The sequence below is a fragment of the Oncorhynchus keta genome, chromosome 19, assembly GCF_023373465.1.
Source record: "Oncorhynchus keta strain PuntledgeMale-10-30-2019 chromosome 19, Oket_V2, whole genome shotgun sequence".
In the NCBI taxonomy this organism is placed as follows: Eukaryota; Metazoa; Chordata; class Actinopteri; order Salmoniformes; family Salmonidae; genus Oncorhynchus; species Oncorhynchus keta.
The window spans coordinates 29,827,583-29,854,040 of NC_068439.1; the positions used below are offsets into that span (position 1 = coordinate 29,827,583).

General features: G+C 42.3%; 3 protein-coding genes across 5 annotated transcripts; 1 reads left to right on the forward strand and 2 right to left on the reverse strand.

Moving 5' to 3' along the window:
- Positions 1 to 7,455: 7,455 nt before the first annotated feature.
- On the reverse strand, positions 7,456 to 14,747 carry LOC118398047 (nuclear migration protein nudC-like). Its single transcript, XM_035793024.2, has 9 exons — positions 14,528 to 14,747; positions 14,126 to 14,203; positions 13,652 to 13,864; positions 11,778 to 11,876; positions 11,252 to 11,365; positions 10,740 to 10,934; positions 10,549 to 10,632; positions 10,030 to 10,148; positions 7,456 to 8,100 (listed from the first exon to the last, which is right to left on the reverse strand). The coding sequence occupies exons 1-9, from the start codon at positions 14,597 to 14,599 to the stop codon at positions 8,049 to 8,051; spliced, it is 1,026 nt and encodes a 341-aa protein (XP_035648917.1). The 5' UTR covers positions 14,600 to 14,747; the 3' UTR covers positions 7,456 to 8,048.
- Positions 14,748 to 15,857: 1,110 nt separating this feature from the next.
- LOC118398048 (nuclear receptor subfamily 0 group B member 2-like) lies at positions 15,858 to 17,390 on the forward strand. Its single transcript, XM_035793025.2, has 2 exons — positions 15,858 to 16,772; positions 17,025 to 17,390. The coding sequence occupies exons 1-2, from the start codon at positions 16,157 to 16,159 to the stop codon at positions 17,276 to 17,278; spliced, it is 870 nt and encodes a 289-aa protein (XP_035648918.1). The 5' UTR covers positions 15,858 to 16,156; the 3' UTR covers positions 17,279 to 17,390.
- Positions 17,391 to 18,453: 1,063 nt separating this feature from the next.
- LOC118398049 (keratinocyte differentiation factor 1-like) lies at positions 18,454 to 26,291 on the reverse strand. Of its 3 annotated transcripts, none has more exons than XM_035793028.2 (5): positions 26,184 to 26,291; positions 23,914 to 24,813; positions 23,544 to 23,659; positions 23,317 to 23,394; positions 18,454 to 20,014 (listed from the first exon to the last, which is right to left on the reverse strand). In XM_035793028.2, exons 2-5 carry the CDS (start codon positions 24,789 to 24,791, stop codon positions 19,947 to 19,949), a joined length of 1,140 nt encoding a protein of 379 aa, XP_035648921.1. In that variant the 5' UTR covers positions 24,792 to 24,813; positions 26,184 to 26,291; the 3' UTR covers positions 18,454 to 19,946. The 3 variants fall into 3 exon arrangements, with proteins under 3 accessions (XP_035648921.1, XP_035648920.1, XP_035648919.1); XM_035793027.2 differs by lacking the exon at positions 26,184 to 26,291 and adding an exon at positions 25,105 to 25,298; XM_035793026.2 differs by having other exon boundaries at positions 18,557 to 20,014; positions 26,009 to 26,264.
- Between the last annotated feature and the right edge of the window lie 167 nt (positions 26,292 to 26,458).

A 26,458-nucleotide genomic window follows, 5' to 3' on the forward strand; every position in this document is an offset into this window, starting at 1 on the left:
TGCCAGCTCAACTAAAGTCAGCTCAACTAATACCAGCTCAACTAATTCCAGCTCAAATAATGCCAGCTCAACGAATGCCAGCTCAACTAATACCAGCTCAACTAATGCCAGCTCAACTAATACCAGCTCAACTAATGCCAGCTCAACTTATGCCAGCTCAACTAATACCAGCTCAACTAATGCCAGCTCAACTAATACCAGCTCAACTAATGCCAGCTCAACTAATACCAGCTCAACTAATGCCAGCTCAACTAATACCAGCTCAACTAATGCCAGCTCAACTTATGCCAGCTCAACTAATACCAGCTCAACTAATGCCAGCTCAACTAATACCAGCTCAACTAATGCCAGCTCAACTAATACCAGCTCAACTAATGCCAGCTCAACTAATACCAGCTCAACTAATGCCAGCTCAACTAAAACCAGCACAACTAATGCCAGCTCAACTAATGCCAGCTCAACTAATGCCAGCTCAACTAAAACCAGCACAACTAATGCCAGCTCAACTAATGCCAGCTCAACTAAAACCAGCACAACTAATGCCAGCTCAACTAATGCCAGCTCAACTAATACCAGCTCAACTAATTCCAGCTCAAATAATGCCAGCTCAACGAATGCCAGCTCAACTAATACCAGCTCAACTAATGCCAGCTCAACTAATGCCAGCTCAACTAAAGCCAGCTCAACTAATACCAGCTCAACTAATTCCAGCTCAAATAATGCCAGCTCAACGAATGCCAGCTCAACTAATACCAGCTCAACTAATGCCAGCTCAACTAATACCAGCTCAACTAATGCCAGCTCAACTTATGCCAGCTCAACTAATACCAGCTCAACTAATGCCAGCTCAACTAATACCAGCTCAACTAATGCCAGCTCAACTAATACCAGCTCAACTAATGCCAGCTCAACTAATACCAGCTCAACTAATGCCAGCTCAACTTATGCCAGCTCAACTAATACCAGCTCAACTAATGCCAGCTCAACTAATACCAGCTCAACTAATGCCAGCTCAACTAATACCAGCTCAACTAATACCAGCTCAACTAATGCCAGCTCAACTAATGCCAGCTCAACTAATGCCAGCTCAACTAATACCAGCTCAACTAATACCAGCTCAACTAATGCCAGCTCAACTAATACCAGCTCAACTAATACCAGTTCAACTAATGCCAGCTCAACTAATGCCAGCTCAACTAATACCAGCTCAACTAATACCAGCTCAACTAATGCCAGCTCAACTAATACCAGCTCAACTAATACCAGCTCAACTAATACCAGCTCAACTCAGGCTCAGCTTTGACACGACAGATGCTGAACTTTCTCTGTAAAGTGTCTGCTTCTGACTGGGGATACTGTCATAGGATACTGTAGTAGACTTTTCATGTTCTGTCATGTTATTGCAGAACTGTTATATCTGTTACCTAATATCCTGAAACAGACCAAGAGAGGAGGGAAAAAAGGGGAAATAAAGTCTGTGGTCACAGCAGATATACTATATGAGATGAGATAAGAGGACCACTGAGTCTGAAATCTGTGATAAAGGTGAGTGTCGTACTGTTACAGAGTTGACACAAACAGAAATGTATTTGAGATGTCTCTTATGCAACACAATGATACATTGACATGTCTTTATACAATATTTACAGTAACAATGACTTTTCTAGGACTACTGTCCATCCCTTCCCCTCTACAGTAGGCCATTTAAACTGGAACAACCATTTCAGTAAAGGGTCCAAAATGTAACTAAATGACTGGATACGTTTAGAAATGTCACGTATTCTCCCTCTCCGGCATCTAGGTCATCAGGCTGCTGATTATCCCGCACACCTGTCACCATCGTCTTGCACACCTGCGCCTCATGAAACTCACCTGGACTCCATCACCTCCTTGATTATCTTACCTATATCTGTCCATCCCTTCTGTCAATTGTGCTGAAACACAGTTTCACAGATTGTGGCTTTGGATTGATGATTTAGATGTTGACTTATGAAGTGGATAGCGCCAGGGGCACAGTCTTAGTGTATCTCTGGTTCCTCTAACCTAGAAGGTGTCAGGATCAGCAGGTCAGGTACCCAGGGTGACAACATGACTGATTTACTACTTGTTGTAATGTAAGGTAGCCTAGCAATACACTGCTGTTTCATGAGATGTTTTCATCTCATGTTTAATCAAGAAGTGTTTGATATATAAATAGACTAATATTTTTTGAAGTATAGTAGGGCTCCAGACAAACGTTTTCCTCCCGGGTGCCACTGGAACTAGTTTGGGACTTGAATACCAGTAAAGTAGTTCACTGCTGGAATGTGAGAGCGAACGTCTGATTATATTTTGATAGCTTCTATACTCTCACAGGCCTGTATACTAGCTCAGAGGGGGAAAGTACAATAATTACAGGTATATGACTAAGGAAAATCCTTGTTCTACTGATATTTACATATGTATAAAAAAATGTTTTTACTTTGTTATTTTTACTTTGTAAGGCTATAACGTAGCAAAATGTGGAAAAAGTTAAGGGGTCTGAATACTTTCCGAATGCACTGTATGAGCAGCTGAGGTCAGCAGACACTAGCGTGTGAGAAAACAGTTAAATCTGCTCAGTCCAGCCCCTAGCTGTGCCATCTCTCTCTCACACACACACACACACACACACACACACACACACACACACACACACACACACACACACACACACACACACACACACACACACACACACACACACACACACACACACACACACACACACACACACACACAATCATTGGTCATGTGTGGGTAAGTCATAGTCTGTATTTCCTGACTGCATTTTCTAAGAACCCAAAAGCCTTTCCACTCTGGATATTAGGTGGCTGTGTTATATACTGTCGGTAAGGAAGGAAGGACATGAGCTGGCAGGGTTAGGTATGGGAGTAGTGAGAGAGTTGGTGCAGAGAGATCAAAAGGACAGAAGCGCAGACACACAGACAGATAGTTCTGACAAACATTCAAATGTGGTAACCACCACCATGCATGTATTAATGGTGGCAGATATCAGGACCCCTGAAGACGTTATTTACCCAGAAGAGTGATGGGGCGGGAGCCCACAGAGCAGACACATCACTGAGCACTCTCCTCCTGTTGCATCACTTCCTCTTCATAAATGCAAAATTACATGTTCACACGATACAGTGTCAGCAACTGATTAATGTTCTATGATCCGTTAGGATTTCTGTTAATCTATTAAGACGCCTTTGTCACCACTGGCATACAACCGACTAACAACACCATTTATTTGTATGGTTTTCTGGTGTTCATCCTGGGACACACATGGTTTAAGATAGTCTGTTGCTGAGTAGTTGAATGGAATCTTTAACTCATCTTTGTTTAAAGAGAAAGTGCTGTAACACACAATGCTGATCAGCTTCCCTATATGTGTTCAAGGTTTTCCACGTAGGAAGGAGCCCCTCTCTGGGTAGCCAGAACCAAAGCCAGGACAAGAGCCAGCCAGGGCACCAGCCCAGCGTCTTGTCTGTCCGGCCAGTCTGAGGGGGCTAACCAGAAGCTGTAGGCCAGCAGACTATAAAATGGGGTAAACAAAGGGGTTGGGCTGAAGCTGGGGGATTTTTACTGCATTCCCACGCCAGCAGCAGCAGCAACTCACTGAGAAGTGCTACCTGGAAAACGCAGGCACGCAGGCAGGCAGGGAGTCAGGCAGGCAGACAGACAGGGCCCCCTCTCCCCTCTCAGTCTACACCCATCTACCCCCATTCTCTACTACCAGCTGCAGGAGTAGACAACCAATCCAAGGCGAGTGCTGCAGCCCAGGTGTACAAACACTAAACACAGACCCAGATCAAAGGGTCTCATTAAAGGATAATAGATAGACCCCCCCCCCTTCAGGTTTGTACCACAGCAGGAGTCTTCTCTATATCAATCCCCTTCCTTAGGATACACCTGCTAGAGCTCCCCCTACTGTCTGGTCAACGCAGGGGCAAGACAGTCACTTCGAGTCAGGGAATCTATCAGGATCGCAACACTGCCCCTCTTGGCCAGTTATTATAGGTGGTTTGCTTGTGAACAACAGCTATACAACTCTACGTTACTATCACCCAGGACTTTACGTGTTGCATTTGTATACACACAAATAAAGACACACAGCAGTACTGAGCTAAATAGATTGTCCGGAACGATTATTCACTCTATCCAGCAATTTTGGACAGCAAATGCTAACTGGTACTTGGCAGCAGTGGATTTCTGCCTATCCATGTATTCACCCACACTTGTGAGTGAGCAGTGGAACTGTATAGGCCTCTTATAATAAGATAAACAAATGGAAAAATATAATCAACCAGATGCTGTGTCACTATTACCCAAATGTGCTGGGTATTACATCAGCTTTACATAGCAATGATAAATATTCACAAGAGGGTAGATACTTCATAGCAGAATCATCCTTAAGAATGTGTGTGTCAACTCAGGCAGGCTCTCAAAAACAAGCTGTAAACAATTACAATCAGAACACAAAAGAAAGAGGCACTGTCGCATCGTTTGATTTAGATTCAGAAAGCTTTACTGATAGGTGTCAGTGAGTCAGTCAGGTCAGGCCTGGGAAAGGTCTGTCTGTCTGGACTGAACGGACCTCAGAGGCCCATACCAGCTCCTGTGTGTCTTTGATGGGGAGGCCCTCTCTTTGTAGTCGGCGTGTTAGTCAGTAAAAGTAAAGGGCTTAAATGGTCCCTAACAGGAAGCAGTTTACATGGTGACGCTCAAGCTGCCTGTGGCCCCTATTGTTCCCGGGCCCCTCACCACTTCATTACTATTTCCATAAGAAAGGAACAGTAATTTACCCTTTTCTTCTGGTCTCCCTTCATCTTGGTGGAGTGCACCTCTCTCTCTCTCTTCTCACTTTTTCCTTCTCTCGTCCAACCTACCCATTTATCGGGTGGAAATCTAAGGGCTGGTTACGTAATCTGTAATCTAATCTAATCTAATCTAATCTAAAGCATTTCAAAATCACGGAGACCAGTTATTAAAGATTATAAATCAATCAAACTGTATAATGTAGAAGCATTTGTCTGTTTTGGGATGAGAAGTAGGACTAACTTGTAAAGCACATTGACCTGAGAAAGTCAGCTCTGTCCATTGATGAAAGAGAGGTTGTTATGTGAAACTTGATGTCTTCTGAGGAGTTTAGCATAACTGAGCTGTACACAGAGAACAGTTTCAAATCCTGACTGACTGAAGGGACACTGTGACCGACCACTCTGTCCTCTGACCATTCTGTCCTCTCACCTGGATGGAGAGAAGGCTAGTGTAGAGAAGTCTACCAGCAGAGTTACAGAGACCATTGTGGAGAGCGTTCATAGGGTTTCACAGAGAGAGAGAGAAGGAAAGATACTTTCAAGACAATATAGAAATATTGGTCATCCACATTATAAGGCATGGATGGTGTTCAAAACCAGAAAAGTTGACTATATAGTGAATCCCAGCTGTGGCAAAGCACATGAAGGAAAGAAACACCCCCACCCCCCCTCAAACACACAACCCACCCCATACTCCACCCCACCATCCCCTTCCCCTGCCCCTTATCCCACACTTTGAACTCCTGAAGTGAGAAGGGGAGAAATGCAGCGAGAGCAGAATTCATCTATGCGTAGAAAATGATGTGTAACAGCTCCAGTTAATCCCATCAACCTTGGCGCATGGACACATCCTGGGACACATGCAAACACCGATCAAACATGTCCTCTCTCGCTCACGCCTGGTAGGATCCCCCAGGATCCCCATATATCCCACTGGGTGGGCAAATACCCCTGAGTCTCCTATGGTAGCCCTCAGTCCTGTAAACCTGTGAACGACCTTAGTATTACCCACAGATATAATGCATGACACGTTTGGATCACAGAATGACATGTGTTTAGGAGTGTTTGCATGGTTGAATGCGGCAGATTCTGTTTTCAGCCCAACAGTAGCCCTGTCCTGCCCTGCCACTCTATTTACAGGAGTAGGTGGTTCCCCCTCACTATTGAATGTTACTTGTCAACATGAGGTGAAACAGTCTGTCATTATACCATCCAGGGTGGTTCTAATTCCAGCCATAACACCTCTATGGTTCTATCTCTCTATCTCTCCCTGTTCTCCGAGTGTCTTAGCCGGAAGGCTGCTTGTTGTTCCTCCAGTCTGAGAAGGGGAGAGCGGCCGGCAAACGGACCCCCTCAGTGAGCAGGGCTGTTTTACCCACGGCCCCATGCAGACCCTGACAATAGAGCCAGGCTGGAATCCTCATCTGACCTATTGTTGCAGGGGGAGCCAGAGAGGCTGGTTGAGGTCCAGAGTATGTATTCAAAATGTGTCTCAGAGAAGGAGTGCTGATCTAATCATTATGATCTAAAAGGCTTAACAGATCCAAGATCTGCAATCCTACTCTGAGACGCTTTGCCTCCACCCGAGCAGGCCTCCTTATTACTCTGTGACTGTATTTGCTTTGGAGATGATCTCATCCCAGGTGACCCTTTATAGGTTACTGGCTCCTCTTAATGATACTCTATTCCTTTACAAATCCATCATTTTTGGTTTGACATACTACTTATATACACTACCGTTCAAAAGTTTGGGGTCACTTAGAAATGTCCTTGTTTTTGAAAGAAAGACACATTTTTTTGTCCATTAAAATAATAACAAATTGATCAGAAATACAGTGTAGACATTCTTAATGTTGTAAATGACTATTGTGGCTGGAAACAGCAGATTTTAATGGAATATCTACATAGGCCCATTATCAGCAACCATCATTCCTATGTTCAAATGGCTCGTTGTGTTAGCTAATCCAAGTTAATCATTTTAAAGGGCTAATTGATCATTAGAAAACCCTTTTGCAATTATGTTAGCATAGCTGAAAACTGTTGTGCTCATTAAAGAAGCAATAAAACTGGCCTTCTTTAGACTAGTTGAGTATCTGGAGCATCAGTATTTGTGTGTTCAATTACAGGCTCAAAATAACCAGAAACAAAGAACTTTCTTCTGAAACTCGTCAGTCTATTTTGGTTAGAGCCAGTTTGCGCTGTTCTGTGTTGTATGAGATCACCAGTTTCTTGGCAATTTCTCGCATGGAATAGCCTTCATTTCTCAGAACAAGAATACTCAACACCTACAAGTTTCATTTCAAACACAGTGAATATGTCAGTCAGTTGGGAACCCTTGGGCCTGAGGCTTGGAAGTCCTCCAAATTCAATACAACTACCTGTTAACCTGGCCTTCAACTACGGTTTACAATTGTACACTTTCAATTCATGGGTAATAAAAACATGAGAACAAATAAAAAATGTGACATTTGCTGCATCTCGCAACGTCTCTGAAAGCTCGTTACATTTCACAATGAACTAAATGCCTAATCTGCATCGTAGCTAATCTCACATGGTATTTCAGTTATTTTTCTCTTACATTAAAGTACTGATGATGCCAGATTTCAATGAATGTGGTTTGAATTCATTTATTTTAAAAGAAAAAAACTCCAAACACTTCTTTAAAACATCCAGAACACAGTAACAAATGCAACACAACAAAGATGGGAGTTATTACAGTCGTCAAGTTTCTGTCAGTCACAGGAATGAGACAAATAAGAACCCATCACTTTAGGACTACAGAAATGGGAAGACACAGAGAGCGAAAGGGCGATGAAGACAGAGAGCGAAAGGGCGATGAAGACAGAGAGCAAAAGGGCGATGAAGACAGAGAGCGAAAGGGCGATGAAGACAGAGAGCAAAAGGGCGATGAAGACAGAGAGCAAAAGGGCGATGAAGACAGAGAGCGAAAGGGCGATGAAGACAGAGAGCGAAAGGGCGATGAAGACAGAGAGCGAAAGGGCGATGAAGACAGAGAGCGAAAGGGCGATGAAGACAGAGAGCGAAAGGGTGATGAAGACAGATAAAGAGAAGAGAGATTCAATTCAAATGTAAGATCCGCGCCGGAGGTTGGTTTTGATGAGGATTCATAGTCGTCGTTTTCCTGGGCAGAGTAAGAGTGCAGAGGGGTATGGAGGGCTGGCTGGGGAACGACAGTGACGTCTCTTAGCTGAACTTGGCTTTAGAGAAGTCCATCTCTGGGTGCTGCGACATGAACCTGGAACACAATGACAGAGGGGGGGGTCACATCCTAGAGTTTGAAAAGTGAGAGTAGACTGGTTCCAGGCTAAAAGGGTTTGGCAATGACAACGATCATAGGCGTTTGCAAGACTAGCCATGTTTAATAGTCAGATTACACTGGATAAACTCATCCCAGCATTGAGCCCAGTAAAATGAGTGGAGGAAGCCAAGCTGGTACCAGCACAGTGATGTCCACTTCAGTGCATGTGTAACTGACATTGTGTGATACCGATAGGTCAATATTTTCTTCGCAATATTGACCTCTCCCTTCGTTTTCTCACCTCCACAACAGGCCGATGCAGATATATTTTAAGGCTTTTAAATCGCCCGATACCGACATGGTTAAAAGAACACCTTACAAAGTAACCACATCAGACTCTAACGCCCATTTATAAAGGATCTCCTCTATTGTGTCACACAGTAATGAACAGAAGTCTAACCATAGTAAGTGTACTAGATCGTTTGAATAGGACACTTTCATAAACAGAGGAAGTGTGAGACATGGCAGAATGACATCACACATATAACCAGCCAACCCATCATTGGCCTCGCCTCGTCATGACCAGGACAGGGGGTAGAAGGGATTAATAACATGAACTTTGATAAGAGTCTGTCCTCAACATCCATCTCTGATGGCTCCTTCCCTTAAATAGGGTTTCTAGTAAGCCACAGGTGAACATGGGTAACCTAACGCTGGCCTTGCTCGTGACTAGGACTAGAAGGGGTTAATAATCTCCACAGTGATAAGAGAATGTCCTGTACATCCATCTCCAATGGTTACGGCTCCTTCACTCTATCCCGTACACACCCCTTATCACTGTGTAATGGTTCTTCTACCTATACTAGTCTAGTGAGTCATACAGAGATCATTCAGTCAGTATTTGCCAACTATCACTAATGCACCTCACATTGCTCAGTCACGTCACTAGGAAGGACATGGTCATTGTCTGGTCATGCAATCTGTCGAATACAGAGCATATTCATAAGACGACGCAGTATGTAAAATGCATAGAACTTTGTTATTGATTTTTTTTTTTAAATAACAGGGCACAAACTATGCAATCCACCTGCTCATAACAAAAAGGTCAACAGTGGGAGACATGCACATTGAGACTGACTGTACAATGATGGCCGAGCACTACTCAAAAAACACACTGCATAATCCACCTGCTGAAAAGGAGTGCACTGGGTGACACCGGGCATTATGATGGTCGAGGAACAAGTAGTGAGGTCAGCTCTAGTCCCGGACTCAGTTGGGAAGCTGGTACAGACGTCTCACTATCTGTTTATGGCTGCAATGATTGTGTGACCTGACCTTGACAGGAAACAGTAGGAGGCAGCCGCTTTTACATTCACCTTTTCCTCGTTTCTATGGCTGTTAAACTATCCAGTATATTGGAACATGTTTCACAATAAAAATAAATGCACCAAGTAAACCTATAGAAAGTAAACAGCAGACAGAACATTGTCTTGTCAGTAGGTATATAACATGACGTACTTTTCTAATTTTTATTTTTCAATTCTGTCAGTAGATTACCAGTAGTTAAGTCCCAGTGATTATTGGGATAGGTCAAACATTTCACTGTCTATGTTTTTATTTTCTTTATTTAACTAGGTAAGTCAGTTAAAAATAAATGCCTTATTTACAATGATGGCCTACCCCTGCCAAACCCGGACGACGCTGGGCCAATTGTGTGCCGCTCTATTGGACTCCCAATAACGGCCGGATGTGATTCAGCCTGGATTCGAACGAGGGACTGTAGCGATGCCTCCTGCACTGAGATGCAGTGCCTTAGACCACTGTGCCACTCTTGAGCCCAATGTTAAGAAAAGTACTGCACTACTTAAACTATGTCATGATGGACATGCTATATGATGGTGCTATAAGCAATGTGCTGAAAGCTACTTTTTGAGGATGTCTTGTTTCTTCTGCTCTTCGGAGGTGGGTAGACCCATGGACTTCTGTCTCTGATCGTACATCATCTTCTCCACCATACCACGGGTCTCCCCATCCAGATCTGACAGCTGAGACAGCAGGGAGAGATAGAGGGAGAGATAGAGGGAGAGAGAGAGATGGAAGAGGAGTGATAGATGGAGAGTGGAATATAGAGATAGAAGAGGAGCGATAGAGAGATGGAGAGAGGGAGGAATAGAGAGATGGAAGAGGAGAGAGAGAGATGGAAGGTGAGAGGTTAGGAATATAGAGAGATGGAGAGAGAGAGGGAGGAATATAGAGAGGGAGGAATATAGAGATGGAGAGAGAGGGAGGAATATAGAGATGGAGATGGTGAGAGATGGAGAGTAAGGGAAAGAGCTTTAGTAAGTGGGAGATAAATTACCCTTTAATCTTTAAATAAAGGAGAATAATCACATGTTCTCTTGCAATATACAGTGAGCCTCGCATCGGTAGCTTGGCATTGGTTACCTTCGAGTTCTCTGGACAGATCTTCTTTGTATTGAGTTCTGGATCCGTGGTCACCATCTTATTCCACCACTCCATCTTGTTGATCTGAAACAGACGCAAGGCATGATTTAGTTTATTAAAAGGTTTCAGAGTGAAAGAGATGTTTAATCTCAATGAAACCCCTTGTAATACAAGAGAAATAAAAGCAGTACCTTCTCCAGGTGAATGGTGACCACCTTGCCGTCCTCAATGAGCCAGGAGCTCTCCTCCACCTTGACGTGGTTGTAGAGCTGTCCATCAATCACAGGAGGATGGCCCTTCAGACCCACCTTCAGCATACCACGCTGGATGTCCACCACCACATCCTTCCCCTTCATACGGAACTTCACATCAAAAGGCACCATCAGCTGGGGGGCGGGATAAAGGGGAACAACCAATTAGAATGAAGGCACCATCAGCAAGCAAGATAAAGAAGAACACACAGAATGCCCGATTACCTTTTCTGCCCAGATTACATCTTGCCCAATACTAACCCAATCCCTAGCAACTGGGGGCAGAAAGATAACCATCCGCTCTGAAATAGAGGAGTTGCCCAGCCCATGCATAATGTGCAAAATGAACAGAGAGCACAAAATACCCCCTTCATAGTTAAACAATCATGCTCCAGTTAAACTTTAATATCCATGCACTAGGGGATACTAAAACCAAAGGCAAATAAACTCACGTCCACTTCAGACAGGGATTGTGTCCAACGATAGTTGGCCAGGTCAGCTCCATTGCCTGCATTAGGTTTCATCTTGTCCTTGTCTTTCTCATCTTCTTCTCCATCGGAATCAGTCTGGCAGAAATCAACAAGTTATGAATTAGCTTCAATTGCCTTCAACATGCATAAAATACCCTTGTGCTGTTAAGTACAGTGCCTTGCGAAAGTATTCGGCCCCCTTGAACTTTGTGACCTTTTGCCACATTTCAGGCTTCAAACAAATATATAAAACTGTATTTTTTGTGAAGAATCAACAACAAGTGTGACACAATCATGAAGTGGAACTACATTTATTGGATATTTCAAACTTTTTTAACAAATCAAAAACTGAAAAATTGGGCCGAATACTTTCGCAAGGCACTGTATATGCATACGTTTTCTCCCCTAGTTTATTTCCCAAGTGAGATGCCCCGCCTATATGATAGCAGGGGAAACAGTCTCACTACAGCTCATTTTTCTACTGAGGCATCCCAACCAAATCTCTTACCTCCTTCTCTCCCTTCTCTCTCCCTTCCTTCTCAGCTTTCTCAGGTGGAATTTCTGCATTTGTGTTTGTGGCCTCTTTCTTCTCCTCTTGTTTCTTTTGCTGAAACCAAGAAAAGAAAAAGACAGACATCAAGCGTCATCAAGACAAAGACTAGGATGGTCCCCGATTTTAAAAATAATTGGTTTACAGAGAGTTGTCTGTTCTTTACCAAGAGTTGTCTGTGTTTTGTGCTCATGCACATAATTACCCGACCTTCCCCGGTAAAACTAACCCTGTCTGAATTGGGTACAATAGAGCCTGACCTATAGCATATCATAATAACATCAATAAACTGGTTATAACAAACTCTGAACACCATAACACGTGACAGCAAAATGGATGCAGAGGACGTGACGAATAAAATTGAAACTGGGGGATGTTTTCTGGTTGCTCAGGAGGTAAAGGGAAAATCTGATGTGTGGAATAAATGTGACTAGTTGTGTAAAATCCCAGAGATCAAGAAAAATACGGTAAGGAGCAAACGCTGCATGCATATTATGTGTGTTAAACAGGTGCTGTATCGATTACAATATGATTTTTCTGACCGTTTGGAACAGTGTAAACACTAAATAAGGTAAAAGCGTACCAGAGAGTCTGCTCTAACATTTTTATGTTAAGCCTTTATTACAGTAAAGACTAAAAACAGTCGCATTCATTCATGAATGCAATTTCCCGAAAAGGAAAAGTTTATTTATTGCATAAGCTAATTATTAAATGCTCGCTTTAGTGTATTTAAAAAAATGTAATGCTTGATTGCATTTCAAATCATGAATGACTCGTATGCTGTGTGGTGACATGAACAAATGAATGATTGATACAGTAGCCTATAGAAGTATTGAAATATAGGCCTAAGTTAATTACAGTAATAAGACTAAACAGGATGCCCTAGAGCTCGATGGGGGTTATACAAGGCTGCTATATTAATCCTACATATGATAATGACATTACTTATCATCATAATAATAACAATGAGATCAAGAAAAAGGTGGGGTTTTATTATAAATATAATTTCCCCAACAATTTAGAACAGTGTAAAGACTAAATCAATTATAAATAATACTATGAAGGCTGTTCTAACTAAAATTACAGTGAAGCAAAGATTAAACACCGTCTAATTTGTGAAATTGTTTACTTGACATGTTGAGTGAGGCTTGGTAGTCACGGAATCAGTAGGATATTAAACAAACACTCAAACAGGCAACAGAAGCAAGATCTGTCTTATTTCTGTAGATATATTGATGATTTATAAAGACAGGCACATTTAACAGTTAGGCTATTGATTATAGACCTAATTAAGTTGGGGTTTCCTCTCTCCTCACTTTTCTTAGACAATAAGGGCTGTTTTCTTCTCTCCTCATTCTGCTGCTGTTCTCCACAGCATTGTTCTCAACATCAATATGTTGGTTAACTTTGCAATTATACACATAGCAACATGGTCTAGGAAAAGGCACCAATTCAACAGCACATTGCTGTGTTTCAGAACCATGGAAAGCAACTGGTAAAACACACATTTGTTATAAAATAATGTTATTTTTATTAGTGTTGCACCATTGTTCTTATGTAATATAAACATATACAATTTCAGTTTAATATGTCTTAGACTGATGGACTGTGCCATCTCCAAGGCCTCCACAATGGATCAGTTCACTCAGTGTGAATCAGACGGTTGATATTTTCTGCTACTGCTCGACTAAAGAATTCTCAGTCCCCCAACAGCCTATCGACCAAACAATTGACCAGTCGACTAAACGGGGTCAGCCCTAACAAAGACAAACCGTTAAATCTAATGTGTATAGCACATCAAACATTCATAAGTGACAACACGTTTTTCTTACCTTGTCGATTTCAGACTGAAGTCTCTCTGCCTCTTCGTCTGTCAGTTCTTTGATTTTGGGCTCGCCGTCTGCTATCTTATTTTTCTCCTCTTCTTCAGCTAGCTTAGCAGCCCTCTCTGCCTTCTCTCTCTTCTCCTTCTCCTGTCTCTTCTCCTTCTCTCTGTGGGCCTTCAGGGCAAGACCGCTGTGTTGGGCAAACGACTCCTTCACCAGCTGGGGACAGAGGTATTATTACTAGGTAACACAGCCACAAAGTCATAAACCCCTCTTATTTCTACTTATTTCTTATCCCTGCAAATCTAATTTTAAAAACGGATCCTAACCCCAATCCTAACCTTAAAACACCCTTAAAATGTTTACTATATAGCCAATTTTGACTTTATTATTGTGCTAGTTCATAAGATTAGACATATTAGTTCAGCATCTCTTGATGTATGCATTTTTGTTCTGTTAGGTATCCAATTTTGGACTCACCTTCTCTGGTGCACCTGCCTCGCCACCCGTGAAGAAGTCTGTTTTACGCCGGAGGAAGCTGAAAAACGTGTTTACTAACTGTTGGACGAACAAATATTACATTAGAGATGATATATAGCCAACCTGCGCCTTATATGACTCACAAGCCTATTTGTTATGGCTTTACTAACGGTACCACACCAACATGCCTAAACACAGCCAACTAGCCTATGGTTAACGATTGCGCTACTGGTTTGATATTTAATATATGCGACTAAAATTAGCTACATGTTTGTGGTGTTATATGCATGGTACAAACGCTGGACATTTTCCCATCCCCATATAGCTAACTTAATTAGCCGGCTAGCCAGTTGTTGATGAATTTGTTAGCTAATGTTAGCATGCTATCAAACTGTAATTTACCTCTTGTACACCTCCTTCGTGCTGTTGTGCCATAACAAGCAACATCCCGTCATACTTTTCATCATCACCCATTTTCTGTTCTAATATATATATATATATCCTTATATATATATATATAAACTTGTTTGAAAATATAATTTGAAACGGACAGGCTAGCAGCAACAGGGAGCAATGTAAAGTCACGTTGCTGTACTACTTCCTGGAAACAAGCACCGCCTTGTTTCTAAGAGAATGGAAAGTTTGATGCAATGGGAGGCCAAGCTTTTAAATGACAACCAAACAGCCAATTAGATCGTGTTACATGAACGGATATGGGCATATTCAAATTTTGACGGGGGGAAAATAGGAATATTCTAGATGAGAAATTAGTGTTTGATTGATGGCAAAAATATTGCTAATTAATTATGCCATAATTATCGTATATTCATTTTATTTCACGATTGCATATTATTTCTTCGTTAATCTGTTAGAACTGTGCATTTGAATAAATTAAAATGTATTTATGGAAAGACATTTTTACATGCAAACACATGATTTGTATGCTCAAGGATAACATTCTGATTCTGAAATTCTTTATTGTAGCCATTATAGCTCATTTCCCCACCTCTGAATCAGCAATGATCCTATTGAAAATGTTACATATAATAGTTGTAGAACATCTTTCTAATTCTAACCCTCATTTATTGTCCATGATAGTGATTTAGCCGGAGATATCGCTGATGAATAGATGTCATTGACCAACAGCTCTTTGACCCAGATAATATATCTGTGGCGCCATGACTGAACTATTCAAATAAAGTGAAATAAGGGTCACAATGGCCATCACACAGAGTTATGTTGAGTGATATGCAACATGAGTGGAAAGATTAATGTTTTCTATGTTGCATAGCCTATTTGCAAAAACACATGCAAGGCCAAAAAGAAAGTATGCTATTGATCATGATAATAAAATTATATCTATCTATGTGATTAGGATCTAGGCTACTTCTGTTGTTTTCCTAAAATTATGTTACTCTTTGTCAATACCAACATTAATGCTGCTATCCTATGATTCCAAGTCTGCATTTACCCCTTAACTAGCACGTAATCGAAGGCTGAACCAAGGCTGTGTGTTGGGGTAGCAGTCTGTATGGGAGCATTGACCCTGTCCTTGGTAGCCTGGTACAGGCTGAGTTAGTAACTGCAGGTAAACATGATAAATGTCATTGACACCATAGCGCAGCCGGCTTCCTCACGTCTCTCCCTCCCTGCAGGGCAAATGTCACAGTTGTTATGAATACGCCCTATTACCTCGCTCCACGTGGATAGAACCTAACGCAGCGAGCAGAGCAGTCCAGGGTCACTCTGTTGTTCTCGGGTGTGTGTGTGTGCTCTGAGGGGGAGGGGTCAAGGCTGACTTGTCACACACAGATCAGAGAAGCGTGTCCTATCTTCCTATAAATAGGACTTGGGCTACTGGAGTTGTTTGACAGTCAGAGCTGCTGATCACACTGCTGGACAATATTTCAAAGAGAGAATGTGGATATTCTCACCTCTGTAGCATAGCTCTGTAAAGCCTCCGCACTGGGGACATCTTATCATCTACTGATTGATTGATACTTTATTGATCCTCAAAGGAAAATTTATCTCATGTTTTCACTTGAAGAGATGAAGACCACCTGTCACTGTTCAGGTTACCGGGAGCAACAACATCAGCCTCACACCATCCTGTACAATATCCTGAGCTGGGCGGAGAGTAACTACAACAACAACAACAGTCTGATCAACAACAACCACGTGAACCAGTATGACTACAACATGATAATGCCTCACAACTGTCATTGCGAGCGGCGACGGGCAGTGTGTCTGAAGAACCCTGAGGGAACCTGTCAGGTGGCGTCTGATGTTCTGGTCAAAACCATCCGCTTCATGAAGAGTTTACCCTCCTTCAGTCAGCTTCCAGTGGAGGATCAGCTATCTCTGCTGAGAGACTGCTGGGTGCCCCTGTTCTCTCTGGGCCTGGCCCAAGAACGGACTGTGTTCGAGGTGATGGATGTACCACAAGCTAGCATGCTGAGGAGGATTCTCCTTAACAGTCAGGGGCCACAGAGTGAGGAAGAGCAAGAGGAGGAAGATGAGGGGAAGAGGTCTCTGCCCATGCTGGCTGGGGTGCATAAACTCAGATCCTGTCTGAACAGACTGTGGACTCTGAATCTCAGCCCAAAGGAATATGCCTATCTGAAGGGTGCTATGCTGTTCAATCCAGGTAAAGCTCTTCTTCTCCTTCTTCTCAGCATGATATGGTGTACTGTGGAACTCCAAATCTACCTGAACTGACATTCTATTCATTTCATTCGATTTAAATATTTGAAGCAATCAATGGCATAATCAATGATTATTTAATAATCTAACATGACAAATGATGGTATACAGCTTCACTCTTCTGTCACAGTGTTAAACTGCTGATGGTGGAATACAGTTGAATTGACATTCCATTTACCCCAATTCCTCTTAACAGACGTCCCAGGACTGAGCACCACTGTATTTATCAACAGTCTCCAACAGGAGGCCCAGAGAGCTCTACAGGAGGTTGTCCTGACCCTTCACCCAGGAAACTCGGGTCGACTCAGCCACATCCTACTATCGACTTCTGCCCTACATGCTGTCAGCGAATCACTCATCACAGAACTGTTCTTCAGACCTGTTATTGGTCAGGCGAATCTGTATGACTTGTTAAGTGAGATGCTGTTTATGAGACAAGAGTACAGCTGAAAGTTTGTGAGTGTGTATGGTGTATGTGTGTGAATGACATTTTAGCGTATTTTCTACTGACAAATATGAATGTGAAGATTGCAACTAAGCAATAAAAGTTTTATAAACAAAATGTTTCAGTTTCTCTCTTCTATACACATATTTAATCACTCTTCTATCATTCATTTCTGACAATTTATCAGTGGTGTGATAAAAATAAATGAAGTGAGAGCTACTGTATTTTCCACTGATAGAAAAATCATGGACTAATTGTACTGGCTCTTAGCATGATATGTACTCTGGCTCCTACTAGTGGTTTCTGACATGCAACTACAAACATGTTGTACTGCATACCATACAGGGAAGTACATAATGGAAAGTACCAAAAATCCCTTGAGTGATATTACCTGGAATTGAACATGTCAACGCACGATAAGGGAGACAAAATGTGGCATTAGGCCATGTATTAATACTCAACTAGCTCAACAATGTGTAAACAGTTATCCATTTCCTATAAACCTACCTCTTATCAATTTCCTGTCTATGGCCAGAACCAGATTAACCTGTTTTACATGAACAACCAAACATGTAGTCAGTCATCCTGTTACAGTTATTTGGTGGCCTGTATTATTTTGTCCTCGACAAAGATGAAAGTAATCCCCAGGGGGCACAAATGAACACCCCACGCATGATAAGGGAGACAAAATGTGGCATTAGGCCATGTATTAATACTCAACTAGCTCAACAATGTGTAAACAGTTATCCATTTCCTATAAACCTACCTCTTATCAATTTCCTGTCTATGGCCAGAACCAGATTAACCTGTTTTACATGAACAACCAAACATGTAGTCAGTCATCCTGTTACAGTTATTTGGTGGCCTGTATTATTTTGTCCTTTACAAAGATGAAAGTAATCCCCAGGGGGCACAAATGAACACCCAGTCAAGTGTGCACTTGCCAGAGATGTCTGTGTAGCGTAAGTCTTAAATGTGGGCCTGTTCAACATGGCAAAGCGTTACAGAACATTCAGACAAAAATGTATTGAGTAGAATCAAAAATATGCTTGCCTTTCATTGTAAGAAAAAATTATTGTGTCAGATCTTTTCAATCTTCGACATGCTAAAAGTTTCACCTCACAGAACTCCCATTTGCTCTCACAGTCTGCATGTTGTCAGACATTCTTCCATTTTGATACATCAACACTATAGAACTGAGGTGAAAATAGACGAAGAGTATTGTCTGTGATTATTGTGTGACTCAAGTCTAGTCATGCGAAGGGAAAAGGCTATTTAGAAAGAATGAAGACCCAGGCATACACAGAGCTTAATGTCAACACACAAAACGTAGGTCTCTGACTTCTATTGGTGAGCTAATGAAAGGTGAGGTAGTCACAGTTTGACATATTTTTTAAATTACAATGTAAGTCATTAATTTACACACGCTTAGAGTGGCAGATCCTAAATTCCACATAAACCCACTTAGTCTCCCCTTGTGCAGAACTAAAATTAGACTTAAGTGGAAGTTAGAATTTTCCCCATAGAGAACAGCTCATATCCTTTATACCAACCACAATAAAACATTAGCCAAAATGTGCAAGAATCGCATGGCATTAACGCCAACACAACTTCATTTGTATGTCACTTTTTTTTATAGTTTTATATAAAATCACAGAATTGCATACATTATAAAAGTTAATTTCACATATGTACTCATTGAAGTCTACAATGATAAAATGTTACAACATTAGCTGGGCCACATGCTCGCTAAAGACTTTGAAGCATAACCAATTTTAAAGCAATCTCAACATATTAGGATTAAAGTTATGTATAGTAGAACGATTTTCCCATGGCATCAAAAGATACATCTACAATTGTATTTCACAGTCACCAATAAGCCAATAACAACATCCATTGTCTTTGAGGTGTTCTTTCTTCATAAGTTCCGAGTGGTTTTTGGCCTCCAGTACATTCCAGGTTGGTTCTTGGTGTACAAACCACTGCATTATTCACATGGGTTAAACCTTACAAAGACTAAGACCGTCAGGTCCAAACACAGCACAGTAAAACCGTGGCGCAATCATGTGTGCGGTTATCTATATTTCTTGGGTCAGTTTACTTTACCCTGCAAGTCCCTGGATGCAAGTACACTACCTTGAAACTGGTTCTTGTGTCAGTGTTGGGAGTTGACCTGATAAAGCAGAAAGTGATCAAACAGCAGTGGAGAGTGGGGTTTCATATTAACACAGATAGTTGTTATTCAAGGATAAAGGGACATACAGCACTAAAGTAATATGAGGGCGATAAGAAGAACGGACATCAAAACAGGAGGAGCTTCTGGAAGGGTCTGATAAGTCTACAGTAACTTCTCTCTGAGACAGACCAACCCCCAAACACGGACGCAATATGTCAGAATCAAATATACATTCACCACCCTGAGTGCATTATAATCCTTCAAAATACAGATGACACGATTCATAGTATAGTCTTCAAAGTCATGGTCTTTGGAGTAGTTTGCATATGTGTAATACTCCTCCCACCTAATTTACCAAGTGCAATTGGAGTGTGCAATCAAGGTCCCAACACGGAATTCAATAGAACATACAATACATGTGTAACTATGGGTCCCAACCTCTCCAGCTGGGGACTGGTGAGATGCTCCATGGCATCAGGAGTGTTGAGGATGGGTCATCATGTTCTGACCGTGGTCCAGGGAAGGGGCATGCCAAACACAGAGATCTGATGCTCAGAACTTTCAGCTTAAATCAAAATATAAAGGTATGAGATATATAATAGAACAGACAAACTTCATTGTCAACGCAATGAGGAAATTTGGCTTCAAAGTTCACACATAAAATGCAAATGACAAAGTAAACATCAGGAGTACCTTGTCATCAACTTATGTGCAAAATGAAGTTAAGTCCACAGGTTTAGTAATATATACATAATTGGTTCAGAACCTTCATCATCAAGAACAACTTGTCATCCACATGATTCAATTAGGTTCATATTACAGCATTTGGTTTATAAAACCTATTTATTTGTGTCTGACAAAGACAATACAAGTCTGACTTGCCCAAGGAGCTACAACCTTAAGACAACCAATCCACCTCTGGGATAGGCTTAAATAAATAGGATGTTCACAATAAAAAGTCACGGAAAGGAAGTATCTAACAGGGGAAGAGATAACGTTGGATATATGCCACAAGATTCACTCTATTAGATCTCTCTCACTCAGATACTAACCCAACCGGTTTCAGTGTTTCCTAAATTTGTTTTGTGCAGCGGTGGCAAAGGTCATGGAAGGGGGGGAATCACTGGGGAACTCCAGTCTGGATCATTTTTATGTAGGACTGTGAGAAGGTACACTATATATTTTTTAAAAAAGTATGCGGATACCCCTTTAAATTAGTAGATTTGTTTATTTCAGCCACCCCCTTTGCTGACAGGTGTATAACATGGAGCACACCGCCATGCAATCTCCATAGACAAACACTGGCAGTAGAATGGCCTTACTGAAGAACTTAGTGACTTTCAACGTGGCACCGTCATAGGATGCCACCTTTCCAACAAGTCAGTTCATTAAATTTCTGCCCTGCTAAAGCTGCCCCGGTCAACTGTAAGTGCTGTTATTGTGAAGTGGAAACGTCTAGGAGCAACAATGGCTCAGCCGCGAAGTGGTAGGGCACACAAGCTCACAGAACTGGACCACTGAAGTTCATAAATATCGTCTGTCCTCGGTTGCAACACTCCCTACTGAGTTCAAAACTGCCCCTGGCAGCATAATAATTGTTTGTCGGAGCTTCATGAAATTAGTTTCCATGGCCGAGCAGCCGCACACAAGCCTAAGATCACCATGCACCATGCCAAGTGCCTGGCAGTAGTGGTGTAAAGCTCACGCCATTGGACTCCGGAGCAGTGGAAACGCGTTCTCTGGAATGATGAATCACGCTTCACCATCTGGTAGTTCGACAGATCAAACTGGGTTTGGTGGATGCCAGGAGAACACTAGCTGACCAAATGCATAGTGCTAACTGTAAAGTTTGGTGGAGTAGGAATAATGGCCTGAGGCTCTTTTTCATGGTTTGGTCTAGGCCCCTTCATTCCAGTGAAGGGAAATCTTAACGCTATACCATAGAATAACATTCTAGACGAGTCTGTGCTTCCAACTTTGTGACAACAGTTGGAAGGGTAGGCCCTTTCTTGTTTCAGCAACAGAGACGGTTTGTCAAGATCGGTGTGGAAGAAATTGACTGGCCTGCACAGAGCCCTGACCACAACCCCATCGAACACCTTTGGGATGAATTCGACTGCGAGCTAGGCCTAATCGCCCAAAATCAGTGCCCGACCTCACTAATGCTCTTGTGGATGAATGGAAGCAAGTCCCCGAAGCAATGTTCCAACATCTAGTGGAAAGCCTTCACAGAAGAGTGGAGGCTGTTATAGCAGCAAAAGGGGGACCAACTCCATATCAATGCCCATGATTTGGGAATGAGATGTTCGATGAGCAGGTGTCCACATATGTTTGGTCATGTAGCGTCATTTCTGGTGACATTTTATAAGGGCAAGCTACTCCAAAAATAAAATCAATTACATAATGTAGTTATCAGGCCCTACACCCAAACAAGGGCACTGCGTTCATCCCCCTCTGGCCTGCTCGCCTCCCTACCACTGAGGAAGTACAGTTCCCGCTCAGCCCAGTCAAAACTGTTCGCTGCTCCAGGCTCCCCAATGGTGGAACAAACTCCCTCACGACGCCAGGACAGCGGAGTCAATCACCACCTTCCGGAGACACCTGAAACCCCACCTCTTTAAGGAATACCTAGGATAGGATAAAGTAATCCTTCTCACCCCCCTTAAAAGATTTAGATGCACTATTGTAAAGTGGCTGTTCCACTGGATGTCATAAGGTGAATGCACCAATTTGTAAGTCGCTCTGGATAAGAGCGTCTGCTAAATGACTTAAATGTAATGTAAAATGTAAATTTTGTTAGATACTTCTCCCTCTTAGCTGAAAAACCTTTTTCAAAGCCATTTTGGCTGTCATACTATTTGTTCAAATAATGGGAATTTGTTGCGCAATGCAGAAGTTAACTCCTTCCGAGGAATATGTTGCTAGGCATCCCCCCTGCAATTCAAATCAAATTGTATTGGTCACATACACGTGATTAGCAGATGTTATTGCGGGTGTAGCGAAACGCTTGTGCTTCGAGCTCTGACAGTGCAGTAATATCTAACAAGTAATAGCTAACAACATACACCACACACAAATCTAATGAATTAAGAATATATACATATGGATGAGCGATGTCAGAGCATTGCCGCTCTGTACGTGTCTAACGCTTCGAACACACCGACCGCGGCGTTGCATTTTGGTACACCAGAATTACATTCATTTCCAATGAAACGCTGCGTTTGCCTTGCAGCATTGCGTTGCAGAGGCGGTTGCAGTACGTTCGGGGTGTGGTGCATAACGTTGGATTTATAGAAGGTAGGCGTCAAAATGTATGCGAAGACGGCTTGACAGAAATGGTGAATGTTGAACTTTTGTTGCACACATATCAAGATGATGCTGCTTACTATTTTGCACTATGGCGCTGTCGGTGTGTTCGAAGCATTAAGCCAGTATGAGAAACGTGCTAACAAACGTTTGTGCTATGAAACGAAATAAATACTGCACTCTGACCCACAAAGCAAGGAAATTGAACTTGAAAAAGTAATGAGTTTTTTTGGGAATTTACAGCTGCTGGTAAGTAATGATTCTGCTAGCTTCTGACAAGACTTACTGCATCTTTAAAAATATATACATCAATTATATTTTCTATAAACTTTGTCTGGTTATAGTTATTTAAGTTTACACTGAAAGCGGTTTTCCATCCCCTCAAATTTTCCGGGGTGGTTGGCAACAATTTATCAGTGGCAATGTGCTGCTGCTAAATGAATACAAGGGAAATACTGCGGTTTCAGTAAACATGTGTCTTGAAGGACTCTAACCCCATCATAACAAGCGCTTAATGATGACTACAATAACACTGCACAGCACACACGTCAAGTCTCTTACCTGCTCTACTGTTGATCCTCATGTTCCTAGCATTCATATCAGAATCTGTCTCCTTGGATATCTGGATACAATAATCATCTTCAACGTAAAAAACAAAAAACAAACAAAGAGTGACAGTCAACTAACAGTGTAATAACAAATTAATGACAAATTAAGTATCACTTCAATAAGTACGCAAAATAAGGGGAAAGCTGTTGGAAATGTTTATCCGTAGAGAAGTTGCTTACTGTTATTGCTGATGGTTGATGCTTGATAGTTGCTCATGGTTTCGTTACCACTGTCGGATGTTCTCCTCTGTGACTTTTTGCACTGAGGTCTCTTCTTGCTCTTCCTGGTGCTGATCCTGATAAAATAGAATAGATAAATGGTATATCAACTTTACTGTCCATTTTACAAAGTAAATGTATTAATTTGCTGTCGCGATACGCAACTGCTTTTGCGCGCGCACACACAACCACCCATACGTAGAATGTATGCACACATGACTGTAAGTCGCTTTGGATAAAAGCGTCTGCTAAATGGCATATATTATTATTATTATAAACACGTTGTGCCCTTGATCAAGGCAGTTAATCCCTACCAGTGAATGGTAGCTACCTGATGATGCCCTTGACCAGTCGACACTCTGCATCCTGCTCATCAAGCTGATGCTCTTCGGCCAGGTCACTGATAAGCTGGCTGATTTCACTGGTCTTCTTCAAGAACACTGAGTCTGAGGTGCAGTGGGCCAGCTCCTCGATCTGGTACTCGGAGTACAGCTCCAGAAGCTTTTGGGTGATCAGAGAGTCCACATCACCCACACTCAGATCACCCATATCCCCCTCATTCCAGGAGTAGGAGGGAGGGCTGTACCGTCTCCCTCCTCCTCCACCTCTTCCATTGTGTAACGGAGGCCTGGTAACGACCACAAGCTCCTTCTCCATTGTGGAAATGTGCACTTTGACCCCTCTGATGTAGACGTCCTCCGACCAATCAGAGTCACCACCACCACTCTCCTTACTGGTTTGGGGGTCGTTGGTCCCAAGGTGGCCCTGGAGACCACGGAGGCTGACCTTCTCCCGATCGTCATCTGGGGAGCTCTCTCTGGGACTAGGGGCCAGGATGGTGCTCCGACACACCCTGTAGAGTCCACAGGTCAGCACACTGCACACCCAGCTCTTACAGCTTCCTGGGGAGGAGTGGGCACAGGGACCACAGCCCTGACCCCCTGAAGGAGAGTCTCCAGATCCGGGGATGAAGCCAATGGTCTCCTCTGCCTCCCTGCTCTGCGCGTCCCTGCGGTTGGCCTTGTGGTATGTCACCTTTGGCCCCTGGTGCCTGTCCTCCACCGGGTCCACACATCGCTCCTCATAGCAGGACTCCAGGCTGGTGCTGTTGCCCCGGGAGAGATGATGTTTGGGTCGCAGAGGGACGAGGCCTTTCTGGCCCCCTGGCTCGGACCAGGGTCTGGGGCTCCCTGTGCTGCTGCTGGGCATGGTAGTTAACTAGAGCCAGGGCCTGGGGAAAAAAGAGGAAAAGGAGTGGGGTTACATTTATAAAGAACATTGCTTAGCCCTGTCATAATAATCAGCGCCTTCCGACGAAGTAAGGTGGATGTGAATCAATAGACAACAACAATACTACATGGACATGAGGTCAATGCCTGACTATATGACATGTCAAATGTATGCTGCAGGGCCTTGGTATGGCAAACCAAACTTGAAACATAAGTCACATGAGGCTGCAACCCCTGCCAATCCAAGAAACTATATCAATCATCACATATCCCTTAGTGACAAGCGAAGTTACCCAATCTATTCCGTGGATGTTGTGTGTATGTAGCCTACAAGATGTAGGGCTCAAATGAGTTGTTTTAAAATCAATGAGACACAACAAGATTAAATACACAAACTTAAACTTGGTTCAATTTCAGCCTTATTGGCGTTTGGCCTACACTACAATGACCCCTGCCCGTTTGTGTTCTAGCCCAACATTAACCCACTTGATTCATCTAAATCCAAGGGCTTGGTGATAAGATGGGAACTTGATTCAGGTGTGTTATTACTGTGATATGCCAGAAAATGGCGCCCTGGGTCTCCAGAACGGCCTAGTCTATACGTTCAAAACCTTCTTTCACAGAAAGTAAACACGCCATTAATAATGGCATTATGGAAGCCAGCATGAGGACGGTGACAGTCCATTCAATGTAGGCTGCTGAAATTGGCCAAAATGTAAACAAATGTGTCATAAGGTGAATGTCAATTTCAATTTAAAAACGGCTTTACAGGGAGTTGATATTAATTAAAACAATCCCTGAACAGTTGTTTGATAAACCGGCCGGGCCTACTTCATATAATAAAAGGTTACTAATTTGCTGACACGCAGCAAAACAGCTTGTTGAGCAGGACGACGACGTTTTCAGTCGATTTATTTGTATTTATTTTACCTTTATTTAACTAGTCAAGTCAGTTAAGAACAAATTCTTATTTTCAATGACGGCCTCGGAACAGTGGGTTAACTGCCTGTTCAGGGGTAGAACGACAGATTTACAGTCTTATGTCAAAATAAGTTACAATAATTGTCAAGGTGCCATTTCCAAAATGCATATCCAATCAAGTATCGTATGTTGTTCTATCTGTAGTGTATTGCTAAAGTTACACCTGGGTTTACTAATTTGCAGTATGCGTTTCCGTTTAAGCTACGTTTTACTCACGGCATGGGAAGAGTGATCGCGGATCTTTCCACCGAGTTTTCTTCCGTAAAGTTATATTCCTCAAAGAGCAAGAGCATTTGTATTATACTTTTCTTTTAAAATTAAATTGCCCACAAAACACACGCGGTATAGTTTCGTTTCCCAAATTCCTGCTACAGCATTTATTTATTTTTACCTGCGAGACAAGGTAAACCAAACATAAACTCAACCAGAGAGTAAGAGGCGAAGCAAGATGGTTTACTCCGCCCAAAATCTGTCCACGAAAATAAATCCACGAAGAAATGTAAAGAGTGTCGAATTTGGTCAACAAAAAAATGGAATTGCTCATATCCCTAGTCATAAAATCCTATAGGATTATGGATTTTTATCAGATTCTCACTATCCTATAGGTAAACTCAGCAAAAAAAGAAAGGTACATTTCAGGACACTGTCTTTCAAAGATAATTAGTA